The 17835-nt window shown below is 46.3% G+C and overlaps 1 protein-coding gene across 1 annotated transcript in view; it reads right to left on the reverse strand.

Moving 5' to 3' along the window:
* LOC134647814 (uncharacterized) overlaps positions 1-17835 on the reverse strand; it is a 28979-nt gene that overhangs the window by 7094 nt on the left and 4050 nt on the right. The window contains exons 6-17 of the mRNA XM_063502141.1: positions 16702-16911; positions 12597-12814; positions 11896-12078; positions 11483-11811; positions 9541-9685; positions 8835-8984; positions 5720-5965; positions 3953-4177; positions 2300-2479; positions 1232-1364; positions 809-900; positions 200-336 (exon numbers count right to left, since the gene is read on the reverse strand). Coding sequence (XP_063358211.1) covers positions 200-336; positions 809-900; positions 1232-1364; positions 2300-2479; positions 3953-4177; positions 5720-5965; positions 8835-8984; positions 9541-9685; positions 11483-11811; positions 11896-12078; positions 12597-12814; positions 16702-16911 — 2248 coding nt within the window. The remainder of the gene's footprint in view (positions 1-199; positions 337-808; positions 901-1231; positions 1365-2299; positions 2480-3952; positions 4178-5719; positions 5966-8834; positions 8985-9540; positions 9686-11482; positions 11812-11895; positions 12079-12596; positions 12815-16701; positions 16912-17835) is intronic.

Here is a 17835-nt window from a genome sequence, read left to right on the forward strand (position 1 = left end):
TAAATTGAAGTGATCGCAAGCTGACGACGTGTGAAACGGCGACGGGTGACGGTATGAAATGGCGGCCTTAAACCTTATGACGCTGTGAAACTTTGTATATACGAATTAATTAACTCATTTTAGGTCACCATCTACATATTCACTGTATTCTGGTAAATCAATAATTTGTATTTGTATTTTGAAAACAAGGCGTACTCACAGGAAATGCTTGTCGCTGTCTAGAGCCGTGTCGCACTCGCGACAGATCATGCCGTCGGGGAGAACCAGCGTCACGTCCTCGTACGTGGCGCTCATAGTGTGGCTGGATGAGTCCTTTACAGGCGGTCGGGCCTTGGTCTAAAGAAGAAAAAACATTCATTCATTCGGTCATTGATTCACACGCTAGCGCCTCACACTAGCGTCTCCAGAGCGTCGGAGTTTAGTCAACCCTATGGCTGCTCGACGCAACGTGCAACTGCGCAGCGACGTCATTTTTCATAGCGCTCACTAGACGTCGAGGCTCAAAAGACGCTAGTGTGGGGTACTTTAACTTTGCACACCAATACATTGCCGGCTACATATTATATGAGGTAGATCAGTTGGTCAAATAACGTAATGCATCGAAACTAGCATACGAGTGGTCGTGACATCTAAATGGCCTTTTAATTATTGCGCACACTGACAGATTACAGGAATTTATTCCGTGAACGGTCTGACTAATGGAGAGCTCATGTCAAGGTTTTCCCAAGAAACTGTAGTGGGCTTTGTAAAACCGTTTTTTATAAAAAAATAAAATATTTGGAAGTTTTTGTATGTGCTTTTGCTTTACCTTAGGCTTGTTGATGAGATGCTCTTCGGTGCAGAGAGGAATGGCGTTCTCAACCGTGGTGTGGTCGCGGACTTGGTGCTCCTTCAACTGGCCTGTAAAATACAACAAGATAACATCATATCTAGCCGCCTGGAGGCCTAAAGAGTCTAATACAATACAATGTATTTGGTGCAATCCTTTCTCTGAGAAATCAATATTGCATTTGTCTCAGTAGATTTTAAATTTGTGGGTGGCTAGGCTCAGCAGAGATCTCGAAACTTTTTTGACCCAAAAGCCACTCCTCCGCTTGTTTTTCGCAGGTCAGATTATATAGAATTTGTCTTTTTCGCGGGTCGGACGTGGCCCGCAGACCGTAGAAACCTCTAGTTTAGAAGATAAGCCGGTCGGGGTTGAGCGTGAAACCTGGATAAATAGAGCACTCACCGAGGTGCACAAACTTGAGCACGCAGCGGTTGCAGCGTATCTCCAGCTCCTTGTCCTGGTGCTGCTGCAGGTGATCGAGGAACAGGAGGATGTTGGCGGTCAGCTCGTGCCCGTCGGCGTACACACAGATCACCTGTATAACACACATTATTTTTACCAAAAAAAAAAAATCGTAAGCTATATCAAGCTATATGCAAAAAAAAAAACATTTTATGCCAAAAATGCTTTCCATCGTTTTGGAAAAGAGCTGATACTCTTCAAACTGCTGGGTAGATTTTTAGCAAACATGGCTAAGAACCACCGCAAGAAAACTCGCTCGCGAAAACGTTAGCACTGACCTTGAGACAGTGCGGGCACTGCACGGAGTGGTGCTTGGCGTGCCTGTCGCGGTAGTGGTCGGCGAGGCGCCGCTGCGACGACGCGCGGTAGTCGCACGCGTCACGTACTGCAGCTCGGGGCATGTGTGGCTGACGTTAGCACTGACCTTGAGACAGTGCGGGCACTGCACGGAGTGGTGCTTGGCGTGCCTGTCGCGGTAGTGGTCGGCGAGGCGCCGCTGCGACGACGCGCGGTAGTCGCACGCGTCACGTACTGCAGCTCGGGGCATGTGTGGCTGACGTTAGCACTGACCTTGAGACAGTGCGGGCACTGCACGGAGTGGTGCTTGGCGTGCCTGTCGCGGTAGTGGTCGGCGAGGCGCCGCTGCGACGACGCGCGGTAGTCGCACGCGTCACGTACTGCAGCTCGGGGCATGTGTGGCTGACGTTAGCACTGACCTTGAGACAGTGCGGGCACTGCACGGAGTGGTGCTTGGCGTGCCTGTCGCGGTAGTGGTCGGCGAGGCGCCGCTGCGACGACGCGCGGTAGTCGCACGCGTCACGTACTGCAGCTCGGGGCATGTGTGGCTGACGTTAGCACTGACCTTGAGACAGTGCGGGCACTGCACGGAGTGGTGCTTGGCGTGCCTGTCGCGGTAGTGGTCGGCGAGGCGCCGCTGCGACGACGCGCGGTAGTCGCACGCGTCACGTACTGCAGCTCGGGGCATGTGTGGCTGACGTTAGCACTGACCTTGAGACAGTGCGGGCACTGCACGGAGTGGTGCTTGGCGTGCCTGTCGCGGTAGTGGTCGGCGAGGCGCCGCTGCGACGACGCACGGTAGTCGCACGCGTCGCAGCCGTAAGGTAGTTCGAGGGGCAAGTGCGTCTTTTGCATGTGCGTGGCCAGAGTGAGGACGGCTGCGAATCGGACCTGTTGGAATTAATAGCAGTTTTATTAATGTTGCTACCCGGATTGATGTGTTCCATTGTTCTGAGAATGACTTCAGTAAAATCACTTTGTTTGTATGATGTTATAATTCTTAGAAATAATTGTTGTGTTGTGTTGTTTTGTCCTATGTAAATATTTGCTACACTATCGCATTGGGCAACTGTCATGATAGCTGTACTGTTATTATAAATAAATAAATAAATAATTGGAACTGAGTGAAAGTGGCATTGGTCTCATTTTCTACCCAAATCTTAATAGAAATATTTTGATTTCGCTAACACAAAAGTTTCAATAAGTAACTTTTTTATAGGTCTTAAAGTTAATAATAAAATGTATTAAGTACCGGGACGGTGTAACGAAAAACGGCATAAAAAAGCATGTGTCAAGAAATTCAAAGATGTGTTTGAAGTTCGAAGTTTCCTTCCATTAAACCTCCTGTATAGGTATTATACTTCAAATGCTCTTTATTTTTGCACTAACCTCACAGATGAGACAAGCATAAGTGAACAAGTCTGGCGTCTTGGTGTCGCTCGGGTGCTCCTGTTTCAGATGCGCCGCGAGTTCATCATCAGTCGCGAACCGCGTTAGACAGTAAGAACATTGGGCGGTCGAGTCCGGAGCGGAGGCAGGCGCGGGTATGGCGTGGAGGAAGAGATACTCTAGATGTGAACTAACCTCACAGATGAGGCACGCATAAGTGAACAAGTCTGGCGTCTTGGTGTCGCTCGGGTGCTCCTGTTTCAGATGCGCCGCGAGTTCATCATCAGTCGCGAACCGCGTTAGACAGTAAGAACATTGGGCGGTCGAGTCCGGAGCGGAGGCAGGCGCGGGTATGGCGTGGAGGAAGAGATACTCTAGATGTGAACTAACCTCACAGATGAGGCACGCATAAGTGAACAAGTCTGGCGTCTTGGTGTCGCTCGGGTGCTCCTGTTTCAGATGCGCCGCGAGTTCATCATCAGTCGCGAACCGCGTTAGACAGTAAGAACATTGGGCGGTCGAGTCCGGAGCGGAGGCAGGCGCGGGTATGGCGTGGAGGAAGAGATACTCTAGATGTGAACTAACCTCACAGATGAGGCACGCATAAGTGAACAAGTCTGGCGTCTTGGTGTCGCTCGGGTGCTCCTGTTTCAGATGCGCCGCGAGTTCATCATCAGTCGCGAACCGCGTTAGACAGTAAGAACATTGGGCGGTCGAGTCCGGAGCGGAGGCAGGCGCGGGTATGGCGTGGAGGAAGAGATACTCTAGATGTGAACTAACCTCACAGATGAGGCACGCATAAGTGAACAAGTCTGGCGTCTTGGTGTCGCTCGGGTGCTCCTGTTTCAGATGCGCCGCGAGTTCATCATCAGTCGCGAACCGCGTTAGACAGTAAGAACATTGGGCGGTCGAGTCCGGAGCGGAGGCAGGCGCGGGTATGGCGTGGAGGAAGAGATACTCTAGATGTGAACTAACCTCACAGATGAGGCACGCATAAGTGAACAAGTCTGGCGTCTTGGTGTCGCTCGGGTGCTCCTGTTTCAGATGCGCCGTGAGTTCATCATCAGTCGCGAACCGCGTTAGACAGTAAGAACACTGGGCGGTCGAGTCCGGTGCGGAGGCAGGCGCGGGTATGGCGTGGAGGAAGAGATGCTCCATGAGGGCGATGTTGTTGGTGAACTCTATGAAGCATGTGGGGCACTGTGAATAGAAAATAATACGTTAATTCACGCTGGTGTTAACCCCTGGAGCGCCCCAGAATTCCCATACTAGTTACTAGCACACGTGTCTGGTTAGGGCGCTCCACGGGTTAATGTAGTAAGGATAAGCAGAAGAGTACTTTACAACACTAAAAGTTTTGAAATGTCAATCTGTTCGAAAATTCTGCTCAGTTCGAGTCTTAACTACAAACTCACCTCAACAGCAATAGGAACCGTCTCCACTGTCCCCTTCCCACCAATCTGTCGAAAGTAATACTGCTCCATCGACACTGTTTCATTTCCTTCTTGATATTCTTGAGCGGTATATCGTCCAGATCTTCATAGACGTAGTAAAGCACGGATTTGCTTCTAGAGCGGGGATAAATAAGAAACTCACCTCAACAGCAATAGAAACCTTCTCCACTGTCCCCTACCCACCAATCTGTCCGAAGTAATACCGCTCCATCGACACAGTCTCCTCCGGCTTCATTTCCTTCTTGATATTCTTGAGCGGTATATCGTCCAGATCTTTATAGACGTAGTAAAGCACGGATTTGCGTCTAGAGCGGGGATAAAAAAGAAACTCACCTCAACAGCAATAGCAACCTTCTCGACCGGTCCTTCCCCGCCAATCTGTCCGAAGTAATACCGCTCCATCGACACAGTCTCCTCCGGCTTCATTTCCTTCTTGATATTCTTGAGCGGTATATCGTCCAGATCTTCATAGACGTAGTAAAGCACGGATTTGCGTCTAGAGCGGGGATAAATAAGAAACTCACCTCAACAGCAATAGCAACCTTCTCGACCGGTCCTTCCCCGCCAATCTGTCCGAAGTAATACCGCTCCATCGACACAGTCTCCTCCGGCTTCATTTCCTTCTTGATATTCTTGAGCGGTATATCGTCCAGATCTTCATAGACGTAGTAAAGCACGGATTTGTGTCTAGAGCGTAGATAAAAAAGAAACTCACCTCAACAGCAATAGCAACCTTCTCGACCGGTCCTTCCCCGCCAATCTGTCCGAAGTAATACCGCTCCATCGACACGGTCTCCTCCGGTTTCATTTCCTTCTTGATATTCTTGAGCGGGATATCATCCAGGTCCTCATAGACGTAGTAAAGCACGGATTTGTGTCTAGAGCGTAGATAAAAAAGAAACTCACCTCAACAGCAATAGCAACCTTCTCGACCGGTCCTTCCCCGCCAATCTGTCCGAAGTAATACCGCTCCATCGACACAGTCTCCTCCGGTTTCATTTCCTTCTTGATATTCTTGAGCGGTATATCGTCCAGATCTTTATAGACGTAGTAAAGCACGGATTTGCGTCTAGAGCGGGGATAAAAAAGAAACTCACCTCAACAGCAATAGCAACCTTCTCGACCGGTCCTTCCCCGCCAATCTGTCCGAAGTAATACCGCTCCATCGACACGGTCTCCTCCGGTTTCATTTCCTTCTTGATATTCTTGAGCGGGATATCATCCAGGTCCTCATAGACGTAGTAAAGCACGGATTTGTGTCTAGAGCGTAGATAAAAAAGAAACTCACCTCAACAGCAATAGCAACCTTCTCGACCGGTCCTTCCCCGCCAATCTGTCCGAAGTAATACCGCTCCATCGACACAGTCTCCTCCGGTTTCATTTCCTTCTTGATATTCTTGAGCGGTATATCGTCCAGGTCGTCGTCGGCGTAGGAACGCACGGCCTTGCGTCGAGACCGGGGGGTTGGTTCTTCTTTCTCCTTTTTCTGGTCTCGCTCTTGCTTGATCTTTGTGCGGCGGAGCGCTAGGGGTATCTGGAAAAGTGAATAGTGATAAAGGAAAAAATAGAAGGCTCTAGCGCCATTATTGCAATATTTAAATAGAGTTTATATAAAAAGCTTTTATTTTTGTTAAATGTTTTATTAAATTATTCCCGACAAAAAACTTTCAATCTTTTTTTAATAAGTTTTAAAAAGAAAGTGAATGGTTTCCCGCCTAACATTGTCTATGGAAAAAAAGTTAATAAAAAGTATAATACGTGATAACTCTTTGTTTCATATTTTTCTATTGCAAAACTTATCTAGTAACCTATGTATACCGAACAGGCATTGGCCAGTGTGGAGGTCAGTAAAAACTGTATCCAAGTGAATATTTTTCGGAAATAAACGATCTAGGGATTCTAGGGCCCGTTTCTCAAAAGCTTGTAACTTGTAATACAAGTGGAAGTCCCTTACTAACAAAAGGTGTCAAAAAGTGACAACAAGCTTTACTAGAAACGGGCCCCTGGGACCGATTGCATAACAACTTGTAACTAATAATATTAGGGGAATTCTCTTTTCAATTCCTTTGATTAGAAAAAGACTTTCGTTAATATTATTAGTTACAAGTTGTTATGCAATCGGCACCGTCCAAGTTTTCGCCGAACGCGTTATCACTAATGCGAAAGCTCACTCACAAACGCGTAGGTGGGCGGGGATGCCAGTTTGACGCCGTGGGTCTGTTGTGCGTTGTCAGCGACTGGGCCTTTCTCGGTAATCTCGGTATTATGTACCTCTTCAATGATAAAGTGAACTTGGTTGAACATGATTTGTGTTTGGGGTTTCGTTTGAATTTAATCATGGTTGAAGGGGGATTTGAGCAGAACGGTATGAGATGTCACTCATAGGTTGTGGGTTTTGTTAGTTAGTAAGAATAAACCGGTGTATTTGGTTTGGGTTCCCGTCATAAGCGGGAATAAGATTTGGAGCTATTCTTAATAAATAAACGGAATTAGCATCCATATTACAAATAAATCTATAGTAGTTCAACTCAAGGTTAAAACTAATATTAAACATAGATCAACAAGTTTATATTAATAAAAGCCAACGGCGGTCGTTGTCAGTAGGTACAGTCGCCATCAAATATATCGGAGCGGCTAAGGCGCTCACATATATCTGAACACGCCTCTATTTTCAAGGCGTTAGAGTGCATGTTCAGATATTATGAACACCTTGGCCGCTCCGATATATTTGATGGCGACGGTACAGTAGATAACATCACTACTGTAGCTTTCCAATACATCTATGATAATATTATTTATGTTATTAAGAATCTAGACTCCTTCACTAAGAATTCTGATGTCCATAACTTTAACACTAGAAATAAAAATAAGCTTGCTATCAGAAAGTTTCGTGCCCGTAAAGTACAAAAGTCATTCGTTGGGCAATGCATTCATTTTTATAACAAGTTACCTGAGGATGCTTTAAGATTATCCTTTCCAGCTCTTAAGAATTACTTAAAAAGGTCATTGATGTTGAAGGCTTATTACAGATTCGTCGTTGCCGGTCCCATATTGGGATACCCTAAATCTTCTCGGGGCAGAGGTGTAGGGTTGGAGCCGGTTAGCTTTATTTGACGTTCATAAGCTCATTGTAATTATGCCTACTTGAATAAATCTTTTTATCTTTTATCTACATAGTATAAAACAAAGTCGTTTCCCGCTGTCTGTATGTATGTATGCTTAGATCTGTAGAACTACGCAACGGATTATGATGCGGTTTTTTTAGATAGAGTGATTCAAGAGGAAGGTTTATGTATAATTTGTTAACCCGTGCTAAGCCGGGGCGGGTCGCTAGTATAATATAAGTAAATACAGGACAAAAGGAAGGTTAAGTAAGGAACTGGCTGGACTTACGTCAATATCAGCATTTTTCTTTAACTTTATTTTCGATCCCGAAAGACTGCGCCAATTATTGGTTCTTATTTCAAGATATTTGTTCTTAGAAGTTTTAGTGAAATAATTAAATTAAAACAAACTATTTCGGACAGTAAGGTTACGTGTTAGCTAACCGATGTAAGATATAGCTCTGAGATGACGCGCGGGGTACACTCTTGGGCTCCGCCCACACATTTAAGGGACACATAACACACGTTTTAAATATTAGTACAGATGTATTATGATTTTTAGACATAAAGCTGATTATTATTGACCGTTGTTACTATTTGGCTTGGCAATGACTTTAAACATAACAGTTGGAAACGCATAATATACTCGTACTAAAATAGGATAATATTTTATTTTATCCATTTTGAAGTCGGCTTTCTTGTTTTGTAAAAAGTTTTTATTTTTCCATTTTAGTTCTATGGTACCTATTGTTAGAGCTTACGAGTGATATATGACAAATTAAAAAAAAATCTACAACAAACGATTTTGAATAGTCAGGATTCTTCCAAGGACCTCCTCAGTAGAAGGATATGTTCCCCTGAGGAACGACACAATAACTGGAAGCTAAATCATTGGGCATCCGTTAGGGGTAACGTAATGTGTCAATGTAATGTGAATAGCGTATTTATCGTTCAAATCCGTCAAAATATGATGATGCTTATACCATAGAATTAGGGCTCATTTAGACGGGGCGAGAACTCGCATGCGAGTTTGATTTGGTTTGATTACATTGCGTCGTTTGATCGGTCGGCCGAATAGATTTAACCTCAATGGTCCGCAATGTAACTAAAATCGTATACGAGTTCGCGCGCCGTCTGCATGGGCTCCCTATACTGACCTCTTCTTAATTATCGTCGGGCACATACAGTGTCTTCTCCTTCTTCTTACGGGGTTGGTTCCTTCTTTCGGCGTCCACGCTCCCCGCGTCATGTCTCTTTCTACTGCAGATGTGTAAGCCCTATCTATAAACATGTACTGACCTCTTCCTCATCATCATCGGGCACATATAGTGTCTTCTCCTTCTTTTTCTTACGGGGCGGGGGTTCCGGGGTTGGCTCCTTCTTGCGGCGTCCACGCTTCCCGCGTCCCGTCTCTTCAGATGTAGATGCTTCTTCGGTGGTCTTTGATTTCTACGAGAAAAGATACGTTTGGATTCAAAATTATATGTATTTGATTCGCCTCGAATCAACTTACAATAAAATTGTGTATTTATTATGGTTCAAGTCAAGCTAGATTTGATCCTGTGACCATGGCTTTGAGCTAATCGGTTTACCGATAGAGTTCTCAGACATCCGACACAGTAGGCCAAAGTTATGGCGCCATTGCTCGAAAAGATTGCACCATACCTTTGGCCTAGTCTCGAGTAGATAGCGTTAATTTTTGACATTCAACAAATTGACACATATCAGTGAAATAATAAGAATCAAAGTCAAATGGCGTTCTAAATCTTCTGTCGAAAGATGGCAGTAAATTTACTGTGGCTGCATAATTTACTTTGACAATCCGCCTCTATTTCAAATTCTCTTTGATTCTTAAGCTTTCAGGAATTTTATTTACTGCTATTCTTTTTACCATAATCTTAACTTATATTCATTAGTAGTCTATTTTGCTTTATAAATAGCATTAAATTCTGCCTACTGCTAAAATTATTAACATCTATTTTACTAAGAATAATTAAGCATATACCTTGCTGGGATATTTCCAGTTCTTGAATGGATTAGCCGCGATCTTGTTCAGCCGGACTGTAATAGCGTCCTTGGAGTCGAACTTGGTCTGTTCCGCAATATGAAGCACGATGTTTTCGAACGCTTGACCAGGTGAGATTCCAAACCTGCACAGATTAAACATTGATTAGTATGAGGTTAAATATACTCTCTGCTTCAGCTCAGGTGTTGAAGACGTTCATGAACTCGCATAGCCGATTTTATTTAGAATGATCTGTGCACACAGCGGGTAGAAAAGCACAACATTACTGTTAATACCTACACGGTGGCTAAGAACTGCATTGCCACGGAGGTTTTCGGATTATACTGAGCCAACTAAGGGACCAACCCCGAAAGTGTGTTCTGGAACATCCTCGGCACGATCCTCCTCAAGTACTCCATGATGTTGGCGTTGCTGTTCCTGGCCGGGGTGTCCGTGCGACAGAGACAGCACTCACCTCTCCCTCCACACCAGCTCGTCCAGGAACTGCTGTATGATCTGCCTCGACAGCAGCGAGAGCGTGTTCTGGAACATCCTCGGCACGATCCTCCTCAAGTACTCCATGGTGTTGGCGTTGCTGTTCCTGGCCGGGGTGTCCGTGCGACAGAGACAGCACTCACCTCTCCCTCCACACCAGCTCGTCCAGGAACTGCTGTATGATCTGCCTCGACAGCAGCAAGAGCGTGTTCTGGAACATCCTCGGCACGATCCTCCTCAAGTACTCCATGATGTTGGCGTTTCTGTTCCTGGCCGGGGTGTCCGTGCGACAGAGACAGCACTCACCTCTCCCTCCACACCAGCTCGTCCAGGAACTGCTGTATGATCTGCCTCGACAGCAGCGAGAGCGTGTTCTGGAACATCCTCGGCACGATCCTTCTCAAGTACTCCATGATGTTGGCGTTGCTGTTCCTGGCCGGGGTGTCCGTGCGACAGAGACAGCACTCACCTCTCCCTCCACACCAGCTCGTCCAGGAACTGCTGTATGATCTGCCTCGACAGCAGCGAGAGCGTGTTCTGGAACATCCTCGGCACGATCCTTCTCAAGTACTCCATGATGTTGGCGTTGCTGTTCCTGGCCGGGGTGTCCGTGCGACAGAGTCAGCACTCACCTCTCCCTCCACACCAGCTCGTCCAGGAACTGCTGTATGATCTGCCTCGACAGCAGCGAGAGCGTGTTCTGGAACATCCTCGGCACGATCCTCCTCAAGTACTCCATGATGTTGGCGTTGCTGTTCCTGGCCGGGGTGTCCGTGCGACAGAGACAGCACTCACCTCTCCCTCCACACCAGCTCGTCCAGGAACTGCTGTATGATCTGCCTCGACAGCAGCGAGAGCGTGTTCTGGAACATCCTCGGCACGATCCTCCTCAAGTACTCCATGATGTTGGCGTTGCTGTTCCTGGCCGGGGTGTCCGTGCGACAGAGACAGCACTCACCTCTCCCTCCACACCAGCTCGTCCAGGAACTGCTGTATGATCTGCCTCGACAGCAGCGAGAGCGTGTTCTGGAACATCCTCGGCACGATCCTCCTCAAGTACTCCATGATGTTGGCGTTGCTGTTGCTGACCGGGGTGTCCGTGCGACAGAGACAGCACTCACCTCTCCCTCCACACCAGCTCGTCCAGGAACTGCTGTATGATCTGCCTCGACAGCAGCGAGAGCGTGTTCTGGAACATCCTCGGCACGATCCTCCTCAAGTACTCCATGATGTTGGCGTTGCTGTTCCTGGCCGGGGTGTCCGTGCGACAGAGACAGCACTCACCTCTCCCTCCACACCAGCTCGTCCAGGAACTGCTGTATGATCTGCCTCGACAGCAGCGAGAGCGTGTTCTGGAACATCCTCGGCACGATCCTCCTCAAGTACTCCATGATGTTGGCGTTGCTGTTGCTGACCGGGGTGTCCGTGCGACAGAGACAGCACTCACCTCTCCCTCCACACCAGCTCGTCCAGGAACTGCTGTATGATCTGCCTGGACAGCAGCGAGAGCGTGTTCTGGAACATCCTCGGCACGATCCTCCTCAAGTACTCCATGATGTTGGCGTTGCTGTTCCTGGCCGGGGTGTCCGTGTGGGAAGAAGACTGGTGGACATTCTTGAAGCCCATGGACACTAGGGTGCCCTTGTCGACCGTTAGGTCAGTTAGGATAACGGAGGACGGGTGGACCCAGGTGACGAGGGGTTCGAGGATTTTTTGGAAGCGCTTTTTGTAGTTTTTCTCGTGCTCGGCTAGTGGTTCGACGGCGCGAAGGCGGATCTGAAATATAGGAGAATGTTAACTTTGGTGTCTTTGAAACCGTTGACAATCCGTGTGTACCTACGATAACTTTATGATCCTCACCAGTTTGTCGGCAGTATCCAGCACGCCCAGCACCTCCACCTTGACCTGGCGCTGCGTGCCGTCGTGGCTGGTAGTCCCGAGGGAGATGACACCCACTTCAACCTTTTTGCCAGCGCCACCAAGCAGGCTCATGTGTTGGTGGATGGCCGAAGTGCACACTGCTCGCAACCAGGTAAACAGACCCTGGGAAAAAATAAAATAGATATTACTATAGATTTATCACATCAACCCAAAGCTGTCAGTGCTGGTGATAGTCTTAAGCATCCCTGCTTCCATTCCACACCCACCATCAGTAGTGCTGTTTTTTTTCCCTAACCGTCCCTAACAGTCTAAAGCCAGGCCATACCATAGTGAAATATAGTAAGACAAGAGTGCTCACTCCATACATCCGTTTTGGTATCAAAAAGACTATTAATTCCAGTGTCTACATCTAGTATAGCATCGAGTAACGGACCATCAGTACTGCTACTTGACAATAGATGTAGACACTGAAATTAATAGTCTTTTTGGTACCAACACTGATGTATGGAGTGAACAATTTATGTATTTTTTTCTCTATGGCCATACTGTCTAGTAGTGGATAAGTAGTGCGCTGCTCCCATCAATCTTAAAAATATTGATGTGGTATGATTTTGATGTGCTTCTCCACTTTCCTTAGCCATTACAAAAGCTAAAAAAACTCATTAGTAATGATATTTTACCTTGACATAGAGATTGTCCACTTTGACCCACTGCACGACGTTCTGCACATTAGTCTGGCAGGCCCAATGGTAGACCAGCTTCAGCAGCACGCTCGGAGGGAAGGTGGCTCCTTCGAAGATGGAACTACAGAATACGGACACGAAGCGCGTCGGGCAGCATTCGGAGATCCAAACGTAGCCGCCAGAGAACGGGAACTTGGAGACGTCGGAGTACATGCCTAGAAATAAAACGGGATTATTATGGAGTCTATAGAGACATTCACAAATAGAGCTGTCTGGACTTACTCAGATTTGTTATAGTTTGGACTGGCTGTCTGGGAGCTTTTTTAGATGCTCTCAATTAGTGTAAGGCCTGAGTGGACGCTCGAAGCGGAGCGTTCGGCGGGGCGTGCAGCGTGGCGTGGCGTGCACTAAGGCCGCTACTATACGCTTGCATTTGTTTAACATGCACGCCGCACGCCCCGCCCCGCTGCACGCCACGCCCCGCTGCACGCCCAACTCGAGCGTCCACTCAGGCCTTACACTTAGGCTAGGTTCACACGGCAACGTCCTGCACGTTTTTTCACGTATTCGATTTTAAACGTACAAACAGTCGGGTGACACGGTAGATTTCCATGCGTGTAAAAAATATTATGCGTATTTTAACGAACGACGAGAAATTTCCCGGACTTTACTTTTGATGTGATTCATCGATCTTTGCACGGAAACATCGGTTAACAATTTTGTGCATTTAACCCATTTTCGTTGAAAATCTGGCAATGAAGTGGCAGGTTGGAAAGTTTTTCGCAGTTTAGTTTTTATATTAGCCCAATATTTTTCGATAGTGCGAAGACCGGGACAGTTTGGTGGGTTACTCTCCTTAGGCACTACCTCGACTGAATTCGCCTTATACCATTCCAAAGTTCGAGACGAATTATGGCAACTTGCTAAATCTGACCAAAACAATGTTGAGGAAGTGTGCTTCTTCATGAACGGTAACAGTCTCTATTTCAAGCATTCTGATATATAAATATCGATGTTAATTGTCCCGGTAGTGAAAAATAGAGTTCCTCATGCCGCACTGGCATATAGCTTGCCAAACAAGGTATTTCTTAGCAAATTGTTCTACTCGGGTAACCTTTTCCGATTCGTCAAGATTCGAAATGTCTCGAGAGGAATAGTACTGGTTACTTGGTAAAGACTTGAACTACTTTAAGTCAGCCTTTTCATCGTCATAATTATTAGGCATTTTTTTCTCTCAATCAACAAGGTATAAAATAACCTGGAACGTCTAACAGCACGATTATATTGATTCACAGTTCTCTTCGGAGCCTCTTGCTTTTTATTTGTTGTAATGCCGCTTTCTTTTTTAATTTTTTGGTCATTTGTTTGACTTGTTCCTACTTTTTTCGCCACATCCCGGGAAGAGATACTCGGATTCTTATCAAATAGCTTGCACACCTTTGATTGTAACTTAACATTAGATTTTCTGGTGGGTTGACCCTCACGCCACTTCCTCTTCCTATCCATAGTTTTATCTTGTAAAATTTTTTTAGGGTCCGTTGAACCGTCCTCCGCGTAGTTTGACAAGATTTTGCCAGATCTAAAGTCGATATATGAGGATTTTTAGTAAATTCTTGCAAAATTTATTCGCGAACATTATTTTCGAGTACCGCGTTTAAGTGAGTACTTGCGAAAAATAATTTTGCTAAGGTGATTGGAGATAGACGTGATTTTCGTGAATATGTCTGAGGTCTTTGCAAGTTTACTGTAGCGTTGACAACTTAGCCATATTCGCGAATATGGGGTCGACAATTAACTACATCACACAAAATTTCGATTTTTTAGACACCCCCAAGTGTGACAAGCACTTTTTCACAGGAAAAAGATAGGTCTTGGTATGACCCCTCCCCCCTGTTGCTGTGACGTAATATGTGGATGAACCCCATCCTCGGATAGGTGCCTAAACGCACAGCCATTAAGGCCAGAGATAATGACAGTGTGTTATGTTAATCTTACCCAGCTTGAGCTTGTTGCCTTGATGTATCACGCACCACTGCTCCGAGCGCACCAGGCCCTGCTGTATGAGCCACTCGGTGAACTTCATGGGTGTGTGCATGAGCACAGACTTCACTTTGCTGTCAAGAGCTGACCGGTCAACTTAACTATATTTGCGATAATCCTCGGATAGGTGCCTGGTAAACGCACAGCCGTTAAGGCCAGAGATAGTGATTGTGTTATGTTAATCTTACCCAGCTTGAGCTTGTTGCCTTGATGTATCACGCACCACTGCTCCGAGCGCACCAGGCCCTGCTGTATCAGCCACTCGGTGAACTTCATGGGTGTGTGCATGAGCACAGACTTCACTTTGCTGTCAAGAGCTGACCGGTCAACTTAACTATATTTGCGATAATCCTCGGATAGGTGCCTGGTAAACGCACAGCCATTAAGGCCAGAGATAGTGTTAGTGTGTTATGTTAATCTTACCCAGCTTGAGCTTGTTGCCTTGATGTATCACGCACCACTGCTCCGAGCGCACCAGGCCCTGCTGTATCAGCCACTCGGCGAACTTCATGGGTGTGTGCATGAGCACAGACTTCACTTTGCTGTCAAGAGCTGACCGGTCAACTTAACTATATTTGCGATAATCCTCGGATAGGTGCCTGGTAAACGCACAGCCATTAAGGCCAGAGATAGTGTTAGTGTGTTATGTTAATCTTACCCAGCTTGAGCTTGTTGCCTTGATGTATCACGCACCACTGCTCCGACCGCACCAGGCCCTGATGTATCAGCCACTCGGTGAACTTCATGGGTGTGTGCATGAGCACAGACTTCACTTTGCTGTCAAGAGCTGACCGGTCAACTTAACTATATTTGCGATAATCCTCGGATAGGTGCCTGATAAACGCACAGCCGTTAAGGCCAAAGATAGTGACAGTGTGTTATGTTAATCTTACCCAGCTTGAGCTTGTTGCCTTGATGTATCACGCACCACTGCTCCGAGCGCACCAGGCCCTGCTGTATCAGCCACTCGGCGAACTTCATGGGTGTGTGCATGAGCACAGACTTCACTTTGCTGTCAAGAGCTGACCGGTCAACTTAACTATATTTGCGATAATCCTCGGATAGGTGCCTGGTAAACGCACAGCCGTTAAGGCCAGAGATAGTGATTGTGTTATGTTAATCTTACCCAGCTTGAGCTTGTTGCCTTGATGTATCACGCACCACTGCTCCGAGCGCACCAGGCCCTGCTGTATCAGCCACTCGGTGAACTTCATGGGTGTGTGCATGAGCACAGACTTCACTTTGCTGTCAAGAGCTGACCGGTCAACTTAACTATATTTGCGATAATCCTCGGATAGGTGCCTGGTAAACGCACAGCCATTAAGGCCAGAGATAGTGTTAGTGTGTTATGTTAATCTTACCCAGCTTGAGCTTGTTGCCTTGATGTATCACGCACCACTGCTCCGAGCGCACCAGGCCCTGCTGTATCAGCCACTCGGCGAACTTCATGGGTGTGTGCATGAGCACAGACTTCACTTTGCTGTCAAGAGCTGACCGGTCAACTTAACTATATTTGCGATAATCCTCGGATAGGTGCCTGGTAAACGCACAGCCATTAAGGCCAGAGATAGTGTTAGTGTGTTATGTTAATCTTACCCAGCTTGAGCTTGTTGCCTTGATGTATCACGCACCACTGCTCCGAGCGCACCAGGCCCTGCTGTATCAGCCACTCGGCGAACTTCATGGGTGTGTGCATGAGCACAGACTTCACTTTGCTGTCAAGAGCTGACCGGTCAACTTAACTATATTTGCGATAATCCTCGGATAGGTGCCTGGTAAACGCACAGCCGTTAAGGCCAGAGATAGTGATTGTGTTATGTTAATCTTACCCAGCTTGAGCTTGTTGCCTTGATGTATCACGCACCACTGCTCCGAGCGCACCAGGCCCTGCTGTATGAGCCACTCGGTGAACTTCATGGGTGTGTGCATAAGCACAGACTTCACCTTGCTGTCAAGAGCTGACCGGTCAACTTAACTATATTTGCGATAATCTTCGGATAGGTGCCTGGTAAACGCACAGCCATTAAGGCCAGAGATAGTGATTGTGTTATGTTAATCTTACCCAGCTTGAGCTTGTTGCCTTGATGTATCACGCACCACTGCTCCGAGCGCACCAGGCCCTGCTGTATGAGCCACTCGGTGAACTTCATGGGTGTGTGCATGAGCACAGACTTCACTTTGCTGTCAAGAGCCGAGCGGTCTGCGGGCGGTTGCGTGTCTTTAGCGCGGAGATAGGGCCGCGCGACCACAACCAGCGATGGGAAGGTTTTGCCTAAGAAAAAAATAAAGATGTTTATTCAAAAAAGTTTGCACACAGGTGAAACTAGTTGAAATAGAAAGTGGCCTAGCTAATGTCGATTTTGTATCAGTAAAATGTTGCTAGCCTAGCGATAAAGCTCTTCTACTCGTACTAGAATTTCTAGGAACTTATGGAGGAGATACCATTTGATATTCATGGTTGATTTAATTATCGTCAAGGAAAACTTCGTACGTAAGGTCGTCCGATTCCTACTTTTAAATAAGACATAATTTATACTAAGTATTTGCGCTTGTTCTTGAAATTTGGCACCTTAAATGGCGAATCGTGGCAAAAAGGTAGGAAAATAATGATGACATTTTAAATGAAATAGTTTATTCTACTCTTTGGTTTCGTAGTGCCGTGATTAGACAAAGCAACACCATAGTTTTTAACGCCCTAAGACAAATTCATAAGTTCAATACGGCTAAGTGGTCTTCACACATTGATTAGCGTTTATTTAGAGCTCATACATTTGCCACTAAACACAAATACCGCTGGCTACTTACCCATATTGACCTTACTTAAAATTCCATATATAAATGTAATTACAATAAATATCTGGGTGACCGTCGCTCGGAAAACATATAAAAACTCGAAAATGCGCGTTTTCCTAGATCGATTTTTCGCCCCCGAAAACCCCCATATAGCAAATTTCATCGAAATCGTTGGAGCCGTTTCCGAGATCCCCGATATATATATATAAATGTGTAAGTGAAGTGAAAGATTGTAAATCATTAAAAATGTTTAAAACCAAGCTGAAAAAATATATCAGTGATAATGTATATTAATTATTATCATCGATATCTGGATGTCTGTAATTGTAAACCATGCATGAAATTCTTTATAGTTTAAGCTCATTGTAAGTGAACTTTTGTTCTTTATGAGTAATAAAAATCT

The sequence above is a fragment of the Cydia amplana genome, chromosome 5 (genome assembly GCF_948474715.1).
Source record: "Cydia amplana chromosome 5, ilCydAmpl1.1, whole genome shotgun sequence".
Lineage (NCBI taxonomy): Eukaryota > Metazoa > Arthropoda > Insecta > Lepidoptera > Tortricidae > Cydia > Cydia amplana.